The sequence below is a fragment of the Seriola dumerili genome, unplaced genomic scaffold (genome assembly GCF_002260705.1).
Source record: "Seriola dumerili isolate Sdu_G_001 unplaced genomic scaffold, Sdu_1.0 BDQW01000018.1, whole genome shotgun sequence".
In the NCBI taxonomy this organism is placed as follows: Eukaryota; Metazoa; Chordata; class Actinopteri; order Carangiformes; family Carangidae; genus Seriola; species Seriola dumerili.
Window position 1 is genome coordinate 3694137 of NW_019174273.1, and position 15901 is coordinate 3710037.

A 15901-nucleotide genomic window follows, 5' to 3' on the forward strand; every position below is an offset into this window, starting at 1 on the left:
ACACGCCCCCTCACTCACAGACTTCTCTGGGCTTTTCCTTGTTGTTTAGTTTCACTTTGAAGGGACGCAGTTTCTTCTCTCCTCTGAAGGTAATGTGAGCAGTTTTTTTTAACGTTTTACTCATTAACACCTGTCGTTACCTGAGTTACAGTAGAAACTTTAGCAGAAGTTATTGTGCTGTTATTGTCAGAGATCTCAGAACTGTAACTGTAAAGTCTGGAACTACAGTTGTTCGATCAGCATAAAATAATCTGTAGGTATTTTTATAATCATTCAGAAAATCGCATCAAGCAGAAATGTAAAAAAAAAAAACATTCATTTGATTGTAAACTTAATATTTTGGGTTTTTGATTGTTGGTCTGACAAAACAAGACATTTGAAGACATTATTTCAGACTGAGAAACTTGAATGGATGATTTGAAATCTTTGAAATTCTGACATTTGAAATGAATTCAGTCCCAGTTGTGTGTGAAATAACCAGCTGCAGCTTGTTTCGTCAAGTCATATTTCACAGGGATGCTTGTAGACACAGAGACTGTGTCAGATAAACTTAGTGGATCTCAGTCATTCTATGTGTCAGTGGGTGTTAATGCTTGTCCATGACCCTGTTTGCGGTGCTGCTCTTCACTTCACTGCAGCTTCATGACGCCATCTAGTGGAGTGATAGTAGAAGTACACCAGCTGATGTCAGCTTCCTCTATGTAAAACAGAGAAGAAGAGCCAGTCCGTGGAGGAGCAGCTGATATTTTTACAGGAGAAATTATGTAAATTTCAGTGGATGTGCAGATGAATAATGTGTGTTTCTCTCCACATGAAGGTAGAAAGTGTGTGTGAGCTGATGTGGATGTGAACTCAGCAGCATGGATCAGTGTGAGGACAGAGAGGAGGGAGCCCCTCCCTCTAAAACCACTCTGTGTGGGGAACATGAGAGCCAGACCAGAGCTCAGAGGTGAGATCAGGATCCCTAACCGTCCATGACTCTTCTCCATGTCAGAGATCTGCAGTCAGATCACTTCTCCATCGTTGTTCACACTCAGACCTCTGTGTGTGTTGTGTTGAAGGCCAGAGCAGCAGCACAGACCAGACTCTGCTGGACCTGGACCTGATTCTGGACCTGAATCCAGCTGTGTGTCCTTCAAGAGTGACAAGTCAAATGAACGCTACATTGATTTTAAAGGAGGACAACCCTCTGCTGCAAAGAAGTAAGCTGTTACTAACATTATAATGCTGATAGCTGTTTGTTCAGAGAAGATTTATTAAATATGTGTTTCTCTCCACACACTCAGTTTTTGAACAGTTTTTGACTACATGAGTATAAAACGTGGTACATCTCAATTCTCTTAAATCCACATTTCCCTCACTTGCATCTTTTCACATTGATCCACTCTGGAGTGCATGTAAAACAATATGACTATTCAGTGGTGAAAAAACACACTTGTATTGGATGGCAGGACGAAACAGCAAAGACACTGGTTTCTTAAATTAACCAGAGTACATTTTTTCACTGTGTTATGGATGCAGTTCATTATTAGATTAGATTATATCCTGTGTCTCTCAGGAGGAAACTGGAAAAACCTGAACCCACCTCTGTGTCTGTGAAGAGTGACTGGTCCAATGATTGCCTCATTAATTTCAAAGGACGACATTCCTTTGCTGCAGAGAGGTAAACTGTTACAAACATTGTATTACTGATTAAAGTTTAAATTTTTGTTTGCAGAGGTTTACTAAATGTGTATGTTCCTTGTCATTAATGTTCCCATATCTGTTTTTAAAAATTGCTCACTGGGTGCATAGGCCTAGGGTGCAGAAGTTTAACAAAACTACTGTAAAACACATTCAGGCCAGTTGATAGTTCTCCACGGTGTCTCATTCCAATATGGAAAGAAATCCAATTGCCACAACCGTGGCCCTTGTGTGGTGGGCAGATTCAGCTCTAAAGACTCTTGCATAGCCCTCCAAGGGCTATACAGTCTCCAGAGGAGGCACCCGGAGGGCAAGTGTGCACAGGTTTGGTGGGAATGCCAAGATGAGGTTGGTCAGATCCAATAAGAGCCAGTGGCTAAAGTTTGTTGAGCTGAGGTAAGGGTAAACCCTTGAGATGGGGGAAACACACTTGTAGGGCAGCTGCTGGACAGGAATATTCCAACAGACCGAGCTGATCAGCAGTGAATGCATTCTTTAACTGATACTTTGTTGACAGGAGTCAGGTGGAGATTTTTGGAACATTACTGTGGCTCCTTTCACTTGGAGAACATCTTGTCTAACGGTTTTGATACTGAGGACCTCGGGGTCCTCCTTAAGGTCTTGATGTTTGACAGCTGGATGATTGATAGTTCAGAGCCATCATCCAGAATGGCATATGTATAAAGTTCATTCTCATTGCTATAGAGCACGACTGGGACAACCTTTAAGATGACTTGAGGTTGGGATGGTCAAGATAAAATTGTGGAGCTGGGGTGCTGACCATCGTGCATGTGCTGTCAGTTGAGGAAATGGTATCATGGAGAATTGTTGAGAGGGATCCTGTTGCAGGCTGTACAAGGCTTTATCAGTTACAAGGCTCACACATCTGGAAAAAAGTCCTAAAACATTTCCAACAACACACACTTTCTTTTATCAACTCAACTGTCCCAGCACTGTTCAGTTTGGGTTCGAGGTAGTGGTTACCATATTTGGTTGAGACTCCTTAGCTTTACATTGTGGCCTGTCTGGCATTCTCTTTGGGGGTTGCGTAGACCAGTTCCTCATGACCTCTTTCCTGACAGTGTCTGCAGAGTTCTGAGCTGCTCTCTGGGCCAGGCGTCGTGCATGTGCTTTGGCCTACAGTCTTATTGAGAGGTTTTCCAGAATGTAAGTCTGTTGAACTCATGCAAGCAGTGTTCAGTGATGGAGTCATAGTAATTTGCTGAGCAATGTGAAATACATTGCCTTTCAATCCCATTACTTCCCTCCATAGATTTGAGAAAACCAACCAAGAAGTGGACAGATAAAGAGAAGTCCTCAAAGATATCAACATCTCCACTCTTCAATGTTTGAGAGTTGATGATAAGGCAATTTCACTCTGGATAAGTTGATGTGGTTGACCGTATCTTGACTCTAATGCTCTGATAGCCGAAGTATATGGTTGGTAATCATAAACATAAGCTATGGCAAGTTTGTAAGCATTGCGATGTTTCAGATGCTTACTCTGCTCAGAAAGATGGGGCTGATTATTAAGCATGCCATTAGCATTTTCATGAGAAGGTAGTCACTCACCTTACCAGAGTGAAAGTATGGGAGACATGGCTTTGGGATCCCAAAAGAGGAAGAAACAGTTCCGTTAAGTTTGACCTGATACCAGATTGTGGAGGAGGGACCTGTTCTGGTTGTTGTGGAGAAAGTGCTCTGAGGTGGTGAGACCAAGACCCACTCTGCTGCTGAAGGGACGCTTCAGTATGCTGGACTTGGGAGAAGTAAGGCCCCCTAACCCTGGCTGGAACTGGATGCGGCAATAGCGGTGGAGACAGGGATTGAAGACATATTTGGCAGCTGCCAGAGACATTGTGGGCATACCTGGTGCTCTGTTTTTGAAGGATGAGGGGCACCGGAAAGCTTGGCATCAAGTGAATGAGAAGAGGGAGGCATCTGAGAGAGTCTAGAACTCACTCAGTCAGAGTGTTTCTACTGAAGTAAAGAAGGAAAGAGCTTGGCCTCTTCCACATCTTGTTCAGTTTTTCTAAGCTTCCTTACCATTGACAAAGCTGCTGACTACACATGATTGACTGTCTCTCTCAAAGCTTGAACTGATCCCAGGATGAAGAACTGCTGACTGAAACGTCTTACCTTTGTGTGGGCAGAGGTGGCAGTTCTTGATCATGTTGCTTTCTTATGAAGCCAATTTCATAGTCTTTCAAGTGCCTCTCTTTACTACAGGGGGGCTGGTCAGCCAGAAGAATAGTTGTGGTGGTATTATTCTGATATGTAACTATGTACAAACTCTGAAAGAAAAAGAGTGAAAACCTTGCGGCAGGATATTGTGTCAACTAATCAGCTTGCTGACGCTCAGGTCAGCACTACAAGTTGTTGAGATTTTGGATGTTTGCATGCCAGCTCTTCTGTGAGCCCCTGCAATGTACAGTTACCCATATCACCCTTCTCTGCATACAATCACATAGACAATTATATTTTTATATGTAGAAGCAGAGTTCCAACTTGACTTTTCATGATTCCTCCACAGAGTGGACCAGGAGAGCTCAGAGGTTCGCAGTGGTCAGTCTGCCCAGCAGCATCAAAGACACCTAGACTCCATATTTATGGTCTGTACATGTACAACAACATCTGTTCTGTTCACAATAACCTCCATGCTGCGCTTTTTAGACTAGTGGATTGGACAACATGGATCTGATGTTTGGGTCCAGGTTTTAGTTTGATGGTGTCATTCATATAGTTTTCTGTTCCAGCTGCTGGAGGAGAACATGGTCACTTTTGTGAAGAACGAGCTGAAGAAGATCCAGAAGCTTCTGAGTCCAGATTTCCCAGATTGCTTAGAGAGTGAGAGGGAGGATGAGGAGGTGATGGGTGGTGAGGATGAGGAGCAGAGGAGGAGCAGCACAGAGGCATTTCTGAAGATCACAGTGAACTTTCTGAGGAGAATGAAGCAGTGGGAGCTGGCTGACTGTCTGCAGAACAGTAAGAGGATTTTTAAAGATTCAACATGATAGAGAAGTGAGATATTTACTAACATCTCAAGAGAGGAAGGGAAATATGTTTATATATGTACTCTTTAAGGGAATTAAATGATCATATTTTCTTTAATTCAATTTAATTTTATTTGTATAACGCAAAATCATGACAAACATTATGTCAAGGCACTTAACAATGTATGGTCAAGACCATACAATATTAGAGAGAGAAACCCAACAGTTCCCACAATGAGCAGCGCTTGGTGACAGTGGGGAGGAAAACTCGCTGCAGCTGTCTGCCTCGACCAGTTGGGTTGAACTTTATAAATCACTTCTAAAATCATTGATATTGTTTCTTGTGTGTTCACTCAGGAACTCCTGCTCCAGCGTGTCAACACAAACTCAAATCTACTCTGAAGAAGAAGTTCCAGTGTGTGTTTGAGGGGATCGCTAAAGCAGGAAACCCAACCCTTCTGAATCAGATCTACACAGAGCTCTACATCACAGAGGGAGGGAATGGAGAGGTCAATAATGAACATGAGGTCAGAGAGATTGAAACAGCATCCAGGAAACCAGTCAGACCAGAAACAACCATTAGATGTCAAGACATCTTTAAAACATCACTTGGAAGAGATGAACCAATCAGAACAGTGATGACAAAGGGAGTGGCTGGCATTGGGAAAACAGTCTTAACACAGAAGTTCACTCTGGACTGGGCTGAAGACAAAGCCAACCAGGACATACAGTTCACATTTCCATTCACCTTCAGAGAGCTGAATGTGCTGAAAGAGAAAAAGTTCAGCTTGGTGGAACTTGTTCATCACTTCTTTACTGAAACCAAAGAAGCAGGAATCTGCAGGTTTGATCAGTTCCAGGTTGTGTTCATCTTTGACGGTCTGGATGAGTGTAGACCTCCTCTGGACTTCCACAACACTGAGATCCTGACTGATGTTACAGAGTCCACCTCAGTGGACGTACTGCTGACAAACCTCATCAGGGGGAACCTGCTTCCCTCTGCTCGCCTCTGGATAACCACACGACCTGCGGCAGCCAATCAGATCCCTCCTGAGTGTGTTGACATGGTGACAGAGGTCAGAGGGTTCACTGACCCACAGAAGGAGGAGTACTTCAGGAAGAGGTTCAGAGATGAGGAGCAGGCCAGCAGGATCATCTCCCACATCAAGACATCACGAAGCCTCCACATCATGTGCCACATCCCAGTCTTCTGCTGGATCACTGCTACAGTTCTGAAGGAGGTGTTGAAAACCAGAGAGGGAGGAGAGCTGCCCAAGACCCTGACTGAGCTGTACATCCACTTCCTGGTGGTTCAGACCAAACTGAAGAACATTAAGTATGATGGAGGAGCTGAGACAGATGCACACTGGAGTCCAGAGACCAGGAACATGACTGAGTCTCTTGGAAAACTGGCTTTTGAGCAGCTGCAGAAAGGAAACCTGATCTTCTATGAATCAGACCTGACAGAGTGTGGCATCGATATCAGAGCAGCCTCAGTGTACTCAGGAGTGTTCACACAGATCTTTAAAGAGGAGAGAGGCCTGTACGAGGACAAGGTGTTCTGCTTCATCCATCTGAGTGTTCAGGAGTTTTTGGCTGCTCTTCATGTTCATCTGACCTTCATCAACTCTGGAGTCAATCTGCTGTCAGAAAATAAATCAACCTCCCAGAATTCTGAAAGAAGAAAAGTTGAATCTACAGAGATACTCTTCTACCAGAGAGCTGTGGACGAGGCATTTCAGAGTCCAAATGGACACCTGGACTTGTTCCTCCGTTTTCTCCTGGGTCTTTCACTGCAGACCAATCAGACTCTCCTACTAGGCCTGCTGATGGAGAGGGGAAGTGACTCAGAGACCAATCAGGAAACAGTCCAGTGCATCAAGAAGAAGATCAAAGAGACTCCCTCTGTAGAGAAAAGCATCAACCTGTTCCATTGTCTCAATGAACTGAATGATCGTTCTCTAGTGGAGCAGATCCAACAGTACCTGGGAGCAGGTAGCCTCTCCACAGATAAACTCTCTCCTGCTCAATGGTCAGCTCTGGTCTTCATCTTACTGTCATCAGAAAAAGATCTGGACGTGTTTGACCTCAAGAAATACTCTGCTTCAGAGGAGGCTCTTCTGAGGCTGCTGCCAGTGGTCAAAGCCTCCAAGAAAGCTCTGTAAGTGTATAGATAGTTGGATTTGTTCATCATTATAAAAAGACCTATCTTTTCAACACTAGAGAAAATACACTGCTTTCCTCTTTAATTTCTTATTGTCATCTCTTCAGACTGAGTGGCTGTAACCTCTCAGAGAGAAGCTGTGAAGCTCTGTCATCAGTTCTCAGCTCCCAGTCCTCTAGTCTAAGAGTCCTGGACCTGAGTAACAACAACTTGCAGGATCCAGGAGTGGAGCTGCTGTCTGGTGGACTGAAGAATCCAGTCTGTAAACTGGAAACTCTCAGGTGAGATGAAGTTAGTGCTGGAGATATTTGTCAAGTCAAAAAATTCGGACTTGACAGAGGCCTGTGGAGTTCTAGGAGTCACTGAGAAGATTTTACAGATCTAGCGACGTTTTGCACAATTTTTAGCTACTTTCCATAAAAGACAGTTGCCCATACTGCCCTCTGACAGGCACACGTCTCTCTGGCTGTATTAAAATACTGTATATACTACTGTGAGCACAGAGAATATTAGAACAGCACACAGATAAAGGGCCTAAACCAGCTGACACCAGGCAGAATACTAATATGATCTGATGACGTACAAAACTCTGTCTCTCCGTCTCTCGTTGACTGTCCATGTGGATTGTTACAATGCCGGAATAATGGAATTTGGGCTGAAAGTTCTTTTTACAACCTCTGAAGCAAGCAGGCTTGGAAACCAAACTAAGTGACGTGTTCTGTCTATTGTTCTCCTCCACTCTGTTTCAGTACTATGGACATTGCCGCACCTATACATGCGCTCATAATTTAGCTTACTCATTTCACCATTCCAATACCTAATTACTTAGCGGTGGGGTTCAGAGAAAACTTATTCCAAAAATATTTAGACACCACAAAGTATTAAACAACTTGGAAGCATATAGTGCTGGGTCACAAATACCTACCTGATTATTCTAGGGATTTGTGATTTGAAAAGTTTGAGAACTACTGGTCTAGATGACCATATACTTTATCCAGGAGGGTGGCTATGGGGTCCTCCACACCTCAGTCGGCTCGGTTGGCAAACTGCATGGGGCTCATGAGCTTAGCTGTATATGGCCCTGTTCAGACCTGCATTAAAGCGAAAGCGAGGCAAGGAGGGGTTGAGCGAATTAATGCGCTGCGCACATCACTACAGTGACCCCTGTCAAATGATACCACAAGTAGGCAGATTAAAGAAATGTCTTGATAACATCAAACAACAGACCACAGCTTGCATCAAGGCAAGTGCGCACTATGCATTACAGGTGGGAAAATCCACAGACCTTGCCAGCAATGCCAATTTACTTGTGTATGTGAGTGTGTCGGAAGGGGACATATGTCCTGTCCTTTCAACACAGATGATATTTGTCTTTTTCATTATTTCCCTTTCAGACTGAGTGGCTGTAACCTCTCAGAGAGAAGCTGTGAAGCTCTTTCCTCAGTTCTTAACTCCCAGTCCTCTAGTCTGAGAGATGTGGACCTGAGTAACAATGACCTGCGGGATTCAGGGGTGAAGCTCCTGTCTGGTGGACTGGAGAGTCCACTCTGTACACTGGAAACTCTCAGGTCAGAATTCATGAACCCGTTTAACTGACGATCCTATAAAATCTGGTTAGTTAGATAGTCAAATTAGAGCACTGAGAATTTCCATGAGGATTTTGAGATAATAATAATAATAATAATAATAAAATGGGCCATGGCAAATCTAGTCATGACAACAGTTAGAGTCAAAGTCTATGGGTTGGATGTTGGTCAGTCAAGAAAACTAGATAGAAATTTTGGTATGAACCTTTACCTGAGAATGGGGGTAGTCTACCCTGGCGACCAAACAGGTGCTGTTTCTCTTTTTCCAAAAGGTTATATTTGCGTGTCATTTGCATAAATTCAATAATGTTGTTGTGCTAGCTTTGCAAGAGGCACATCGAGAAACCAAAATCACAAGATATTTTCTATCAAAACCTTGTGACACCCGCTTCTTCACATCTTGCAAAGCTGTTGTCAAAAGTGTACTGTAGAAGGTGTTTGGAATCTCCGTGCCCACAGACAAGCCCCCTAACCCAGCTAGAGACCTTGATTAAGACCCTCCCTCCAGCGGACCCTTCATACCCCAGGACAGGCTTCCTACCCAGGTAACGACTTCCAGGGAGTCCCCCTCCATCAGGGGCCTCCATGCCCAAGAACAGGCTCTCATTCCTGTACCCGGACCATTCATGCTTTAGGACAGACTCTCTATCCTGGGAAAGCATGTCAAGGAGTACCCCCCTCCACCTGCCTCTTTATTCCTGAGAACAGGCCTTCTAACCTTTGTAACGACCTCCAGCAGGACTTCCTCAATCACAGACCTCCAGAAAATCATGCCCATCATCGGAACTGGAGTACCCACACTTAAGCATATGTTGTTTTGTGTGTCTTCAGTCTGTCAGGCTGTCTGATCACAGAGGAAGGCTGTGCTTCTCTGGCCTCAGCTCTGAGATCCAACCCCTCCCATCTGAGAGAGCTGGACCTGAGCTATAATCATCCAGGACACTCAGGATTGAAGTTGTTGTCGGCTGGACAGGAGGATCCACGCTGGAGACTGGAGACTCTCAGGTATGGAGAGGCCATCTGCAGACACAGATAGTCTGATAGAGGAGGAAGAGCTGAAACATTTTCTCTGCCACAGCTGATTACAGATCTCTACATAAGATAAGGATTCCAGACCCTCTTGAATGTACATCCATATTTACAAGCCCACATTTGAACACAATAATAAAACAGTTTGTGTATGAGAGCCATGTAATGTCAGTGTCTGCATGCTGAAAGATAATGTGCTGCTCTGACCCCCCTCCTCCTTTCAGGGTGGAGCCTAGTGGAGTCCGATGGTTGAGACCAGGTCTGAGGAAGTGTAAGTGTGTTTTTAATTTGATTCATGTCACATCACTGATGTCATGAGACATCATAAAACTGTCAATAAATGATCAGATGATCAATAACTGCAGCTGTGTCTTGTTCTCTCCATCAGATTCCTGTGAACTCACGCTTGACACAAACACAGTGAACAGAAGGATAAAATTGTCTGACAACAACAGGAAGGCAACACGTGTGGAGGAGGATCAGTCATATCCTGATCATCTGGACAGATTTGACTGGCCTCAGCTGCTGTGTAGAGATGGTCTGACTGGTCGCTGTTACTGGGAGGTTGAATGGAGCGAAGACGTTTATATATCAGTGAGTTACAGAAGAATCAAAAGGAGAGGAGACAGTAAAGAATGTGTGTCTGGAAAAAACAATCAGTCCTGGAGCCTGAGCTGCTCTGATGTTCATGGTTACTCTGTCTGGCACAATAACAGAGAAACATCTATCCCCTCCTTTTCCTCTTCCTCCTCTTACTCCAACTCCTCTTCTGTCTCTAAGAGAGTAGCAGTGTATGTGGACTGTCCTGCTGGCACTCTGTCTTTCTACAGAGTCTCCTCTGACTCACTGATCCACCTCCACACCTTCAACACCACATTCACTGAACCTCTGTATCCTGGGTTTGCAGTCTTGTGGCCTGGTGCCTCAGTGTCTCTGTGTTCAGTGTAGCAGAGAGAATCTCGTCCTATTAGAGAAACTTTCTCACTGTTGAACACTGTCTGTATCAATGAAAACGGACCTGATGTTCTCAGTGTTGAAGGTTTCTGTCCAGAGGAAAGACTGAAAAGTTGAAAAAGTTGAAAATGAGGTCAACATTGACTTTGTCCAACAGGCTTGAGGTGATTGATGACTCTAGAAGTCTCTCACACCCTCAAAGTCATGAGATATTTAAAGGTTGTGTGTTTGATCACCAACCCAAAGAAAAGACTCAAAAGACTTTAGAAATGATGGAAAGATCCTGACTACCCTGAAGAGTTTGAGGCTCAATTCTACCAGTTTTAAAAGTCAACACCAAGAAAAAGACTTAGAAAAGATGGGTTATGGGATTGAACCACAAGCAGCTGAAATTTTACTAAAAGAAGAAGTTGCAATGAAGATTTAAAAAAATTGTTTGAAGTTTTGAAACTACATTGTTTTCATTTTTACAGTGTATACCTGTTTTTCACCCTGTTTTTGAAGTTTTGCAGAGAACTCACTGGCTGCAATAATACTTGACTGTATACTTTGCTGGTTACTGTATAACCAGGTTGTCATGTTGTTTATGTTTTCATCTGTTTTAACATTCTATCCTTTGGTGTCATTTTTACAGTGAATCAGTCATCTGTTTTAACAGCCCTATTGTTATTATACATTGTCCCTCATAGACTTTTATGTCAACTGGCTATTCAACGCTGTCTATGGTCTTCTAGTATGTGTTCTGGTCTTTTATTATGAAAGTACATGTCCATGCTGTATCTCATGGTCTTTTATTTTAACAGTCCATTCTTCGTTCTCTTGTTTTCATTTTCTGTTCTTACAGTGTATGTGCTGGTCTTTTATATTAAATCCCATTTTGACACTCCACTCTTCGCTCTCATTTTTTACAGTGTTTCCCCAGGTTGAGACGTCATGATGTAGTGTAGTTGCAGTTCCCCACTGTGACCATCTGGGGGCAGTAAACACTCATCAGTTCAACAGTAACATTGGTGTTGATGTGAAATAGAAGAGAGAAGGAGCAGAAATAGAATCAGAATAGATGTGAATATGAGTGATCTATCACTACAGTCTAGTGAGTAACTGTAGCTGTCTCAATATAACACTCTTTATATTAATACAAATATTTGTGCTGACACTCACATTTATGTGGACTGATGGAGAAATACTATTAGTAGTTGTCATTCTGACCCACTACAACACTACATTACACTGATATGTGTCCAAAAGGAGTCACACTTTTTATTAGGATCAAATTCAAAGTGAAATGACTGTATGAATCCTCATATTCAATCATTTTTATTTTTAATGAGCCGATCCTGATTAGTTTGCAGTGAATAACAAAGACATAAAAACATGTTTATTGCAGCGATGATAAACTAATAAGAATCCAAATAATAAAGATAGAATCGATATCTGAATATTACAAGTTTCTCACAGGACTGTACAAAGCAGCGGAGAGAGACTGGCTTCCTGGTCACAGCTGGAGGATGGAGGTGCGGGGATGGGAGGTGGCAGGAATTCCCACCCTTAAAGGGGACATATTATGCTCCTTTTCAACAAGTTTAAATAAGTCTCAGAGGTCCCCAAAACATGTCTTTGAAGCTTCTTGCTAAAAAATCCATTCCGATCCTATATTTCAGCATGCCTGTAAACCCCTCTTTTTCAGCCTTGTTCAGAACAGGCTGTTTCTGTGTCTGTAGCTTTAAATGCAAATGAGCTGTGCCTGACCACGCCCCTCTCTGGAAGGGGATGTGGCTTGGGCTTCTGGCACCATGCTCTAATGTTTACGGTGACCGTGACCGGCGACCTAACGTCGGAAGAACTTTGGTTCAATCTCCACAACTGCAGGAGTACGGTTCTGAATGGTCGGTAACCAATTTTTTGTATTTTGACTTTACATTTTCAGTTTGTTGATGTGTGCTAGCACACAGTTATTAACATGTGGCTAGGTAGCTAATGCTAACGGTTACTGTCTCTTCATTACTGGGAGCTCTTTTGGTAAATAAGCAACTATTGTGAATTGTGTAATGTAGTTATCTGTCATGCCTCCTTAGATATACTTTTACAGTCTATGAAAATGTTTGTTGACTGAGGACTGCTACAGGTGTTCAATGTCAAGACTAGTCAGATATCTTAATAGATGCTGACAAAGTAAATCATTTTGATTTTTATTCATTTTTCTCCATGTTTTGAGCAGATGCTCATCATGACATCTCCCTTTATCTTCCTTTTATTAAGCTCCACATTATATGCAATAAGTGACATGTTATAAATTACCTATGTTATATGCGCTTGATATGTAGCCAAGCTTACTTCTTACCCACCTTAGCTCCACTGTCTGTCAGTTTTTGAATTTCATAAGCTTTATATTCTGGTGAATGTTTCCATTTTTCTCTATATTTTGGATAGGTGCTCCTGTGGAAACTGTGCAACCATGCCCACAGAAGCTGAGAATATCTGCTGCTAGGAGATACCACAGGTAGCATTCTCACTAGACAAACTAATCAGTAATTTGTTTTGATTACATTACATTTATAATAAACCATAGCATTTACCATTTTGTAAAGTTCTTCTGTCAGCCGATAGTGTGCATATAATATATGAATTCAGAGGAGTCATTTCTTTAGTAACGATCAAGCATTTATTTACATCGAATGAGGCACTTATAATCAGTGATAATAAAAAAAACTTTAGGATTCACTGGATCCATAAAAAAAAAAAATTGTTAGACACATCATAGATATGTTTGCAAGACTAAATGCCCTGTCCAGTTGTTTTAGTCGGTACAGGTATCTAGCCTATAGGAGCTTTGTGGGCTGGTGCTGGGGTTTCCTTGGTCGCAGAATCTGGGTCGTCTTTCCAGCCTGCGTGGTCCTACGCATCCATGCGGAGTTTCTTGACACCACAGGCCGGTACGTGAGTTTTAGACTGGCCCATGATAGAACCGGGACACATAGGAGTTGACCTCCTCCTTCTCAGGCCGCTAGAACTGTGCAGTGAGGTCCTCTGGGATGGGGATGGCCAAAGCAGCTTCCATGTATGGTCCCAGGTCAACAAAGAGTTAGAAACAGACTTTCAATCATTGTTTTTTTACAAAACAATGACTGAAAGTCTGTTTCTAACTACCTCCTGACATTTTCTTTACTGTATTTTGTTGTTGGTGGAACGTGCAATACTTAATACAATGTGTACAAAACATGTTTTGGTTGAAAATTAAAATAATATAACACTTATACAATGTCGGTTCAGTCTTAACTGGTTTAGCTCTGCATTCTCCCTTCATGGCCTTTGGAAAGTGGACCTTGAACAGTGGTTCACCTTCTTTTGTTTGGGCTTGTGGTCGGTCAGCATTTTCATTGTAGTACATGGCAGCCAGGTAGAGTCTGGAGGTACAGTAAAGAGAAAATCAAAGATGTTAATATTGACAGAAACCTTAGCCTACACACTCTCACAAGTTCTAAGTAACCACAGCTTCATTTACCTGCACAGCATTCCAAGACTGATAAATGACTGTTAGGTTTATCAAAAGTAGATGCACTTCAGATACAGACCTTTACTTCTGATGTGAGGCTGAAGAGTCCTCAAGGATAACTGTGTGCCTACAGTGGGTCAGTCTGGCATGCAACATCCCTTGTTGCAGGAAGCTGTATAGATGCACTTGATGTGCTGGCCTGAACAGAGGAAACAGAGGTTACACCAACATCTCCTCAAATGTGTAGTTATGGCAACAGCTGCAAGCAGTGCAAAAATGATAACAACAAATGCACTCAATTATGTGTAAATTGGGTTGTCAATAGCTTGTAAATGCTGCAAATAGCTCACTATATGTGCAAAATAAATGATAGCGGCTGCAAGGCGGACTCAGAGGGCGGAACACACACCTAGCTCGGGGAGTGTCACCCACCTGGGGGGAGGTGTTATTTCCCTTCATGACGACATCAAGGGAAAATCTCCAATTGGCCTGTGTGAGCACACATTTTCTGAAAGGTGGAGCAAGCAAAAGACGGAGAGGATGGATTTTTCTCATGTTTGGGGTGTTTGTAGACAGGCCTTGGACACGTATTACTGATAGAAAACCAGGGAAAAGTGCATTTTGCATAATGGTTACTTCTGGGTTGTTGATGTCTTAGTGTCTCTGGGCAGCTTCTTCTGTCTGGTGAAAGGTAAGGGTTAGGCTTTCACTCTTTCATTTCGTCTTTATTTATCTTTTCTCTCAGCTCAGAGGAGACAATCCAGCTCAGCCTCCACCGACACATAATGTTTGAGTCACGTGTTCAACAGCAGGTGAATCAAGCCTGTGTTTACCTGTACAGGTGAGTCTGTGTGTGGCAGCTGCGCCCACAGTCATTTTTTAAAAATAAAACTTCCATCAGCTCAATCATTGAGTTGTTTAGTAAAAGACTAATGAAGTATTATGATTTTTTTTTTTACAATGTATAGGCACTGTGTCATCGTTTGGTTGTCGTTTGTTACAGTGTATCCCTAGCTGATATGTCTAGCCATATACAGAAAACATGGATGGAATAATATGTGGAATATTATTCAAACTATTACCAGTCTTCATCTTACAGATAACGTCATCAATACTGATTTGTAGCTACATATTACATATTGATAAAAAGTGTGAATCCTGTTGAATACGTATCAGTGTAGTGTCGTAGTGACCACTTGAAAGCATAAGCAGTAGCAGTATTTCTCAGTCAGTTTACAAGGAACAATATGACTGTTGACATCAGTATTTATAGCAGTTTAATAATGTGTTCACATATAGAGGGCTGATGAACATTCGTGCGGAAATAATGCAGTTGTAGTGACTGAAACTGACCACTGGAGGGCAGTGACAGAACATCCATGACTATGAAGCATCACACCCGTCGCTATGGGCGGGCCATAGGGGGGCTTGCCCGCCCCCAAAAATGCTTGTGTCCCCCCACTTGAGGCACAAAATTACTTTAATTCTTATTTTATATTATCATAGTAGCTAATTTTGTGTTGAGAAATACTAATGTTGTATTCTTTATCATTAAAACATTAAAAATATAAAGAAACAATGGTGTGATTTTGTTTGATTGATGGGAATGTACACTGCAACAGCCTATCACGGCCTTACTGAAAAGAAAGTTACGCTATGTACGTGACGTAGCCTACGTCAATGTAGCAGCTCAATAGTAACCGCGCATTTTTGAAAGTGAAGCTGGATGAGTTTTCACCGGCTTACTATTACATTTCTAGTTCATCATGGATATTTGTAAGTGGTTGAAAAGCCCACCAACAGTCTCCTCTGCCAAATCGGATACGACACCGACGCCTCCTGATGTCGTTGGAGAAGGAGACCCTGGACGACAGTCTAAGCCCGTTGCTAGTAGCTCCGTGGAGCCCGACCCTGGGCCTGGCAGGACCTGCAGCGGCCACGGAGCGGAGGCTATCAGCAGGTCAAGTGCAACCGCGACTGGGGCAGTATTTGGGCCACA

General features: G+C 42.8%; 1 protein-coding gene across 1 annotated transcript; it reads left to right on the forward strand.

Moving 5' to 3' along the window:
* The first annotated feature begins 1080 nt into the window (after positions 1-1080).
* Positions 1081-11259, forward strand: LOC111233312 (NLR family CARD domain-containing protein 3-like). Its single transcript, XM_022761096.1, has 10 exons — positions 1081-1202; positions 1559-1663; positions 4217-4295; positions 4440-4668; positions 5034-6837; positions 6948-7121; positions 8235-8408; positions 9258-9431; positions 9680-9726; positions 9844-11259. The coding sequence occupies exons 3-10, from the start codon at positions 4293-4295 to the stop codon at positions 10401-10403; spliced, it is 3165 nt and encodes a 1054-aa protein (XP_022616817.1). The 5' UTR covers positions 1081-1202; positions 1559-1663; positions 4217-4292; the 3' UTR covers positions 10404-11259.
* The last annotated feature ends 4642 nt before the right edge of the window (positions 11260-15901 follow it).

Bases quoted from the DNA above. Each gene is read 5' to 3' on its own strand.
- LOC111233312 (XM_022761096.1), top strand. The intron at 6,838-6,947 runs GTAAGTGTATAG...TCATCTCTTCAG, and splicing joins AAAGCCTCCAAGAAAGCTCT to ACTGAGTGGCTGTAACCTCT. The intron at 9,432-9,679 runs GTATGGAGAGGC...TCCTCCTTTCAG, and splicing joins TGGAGACTGGAGACTCTCAG to GGTGGAGCCTAGTGGAGTCC.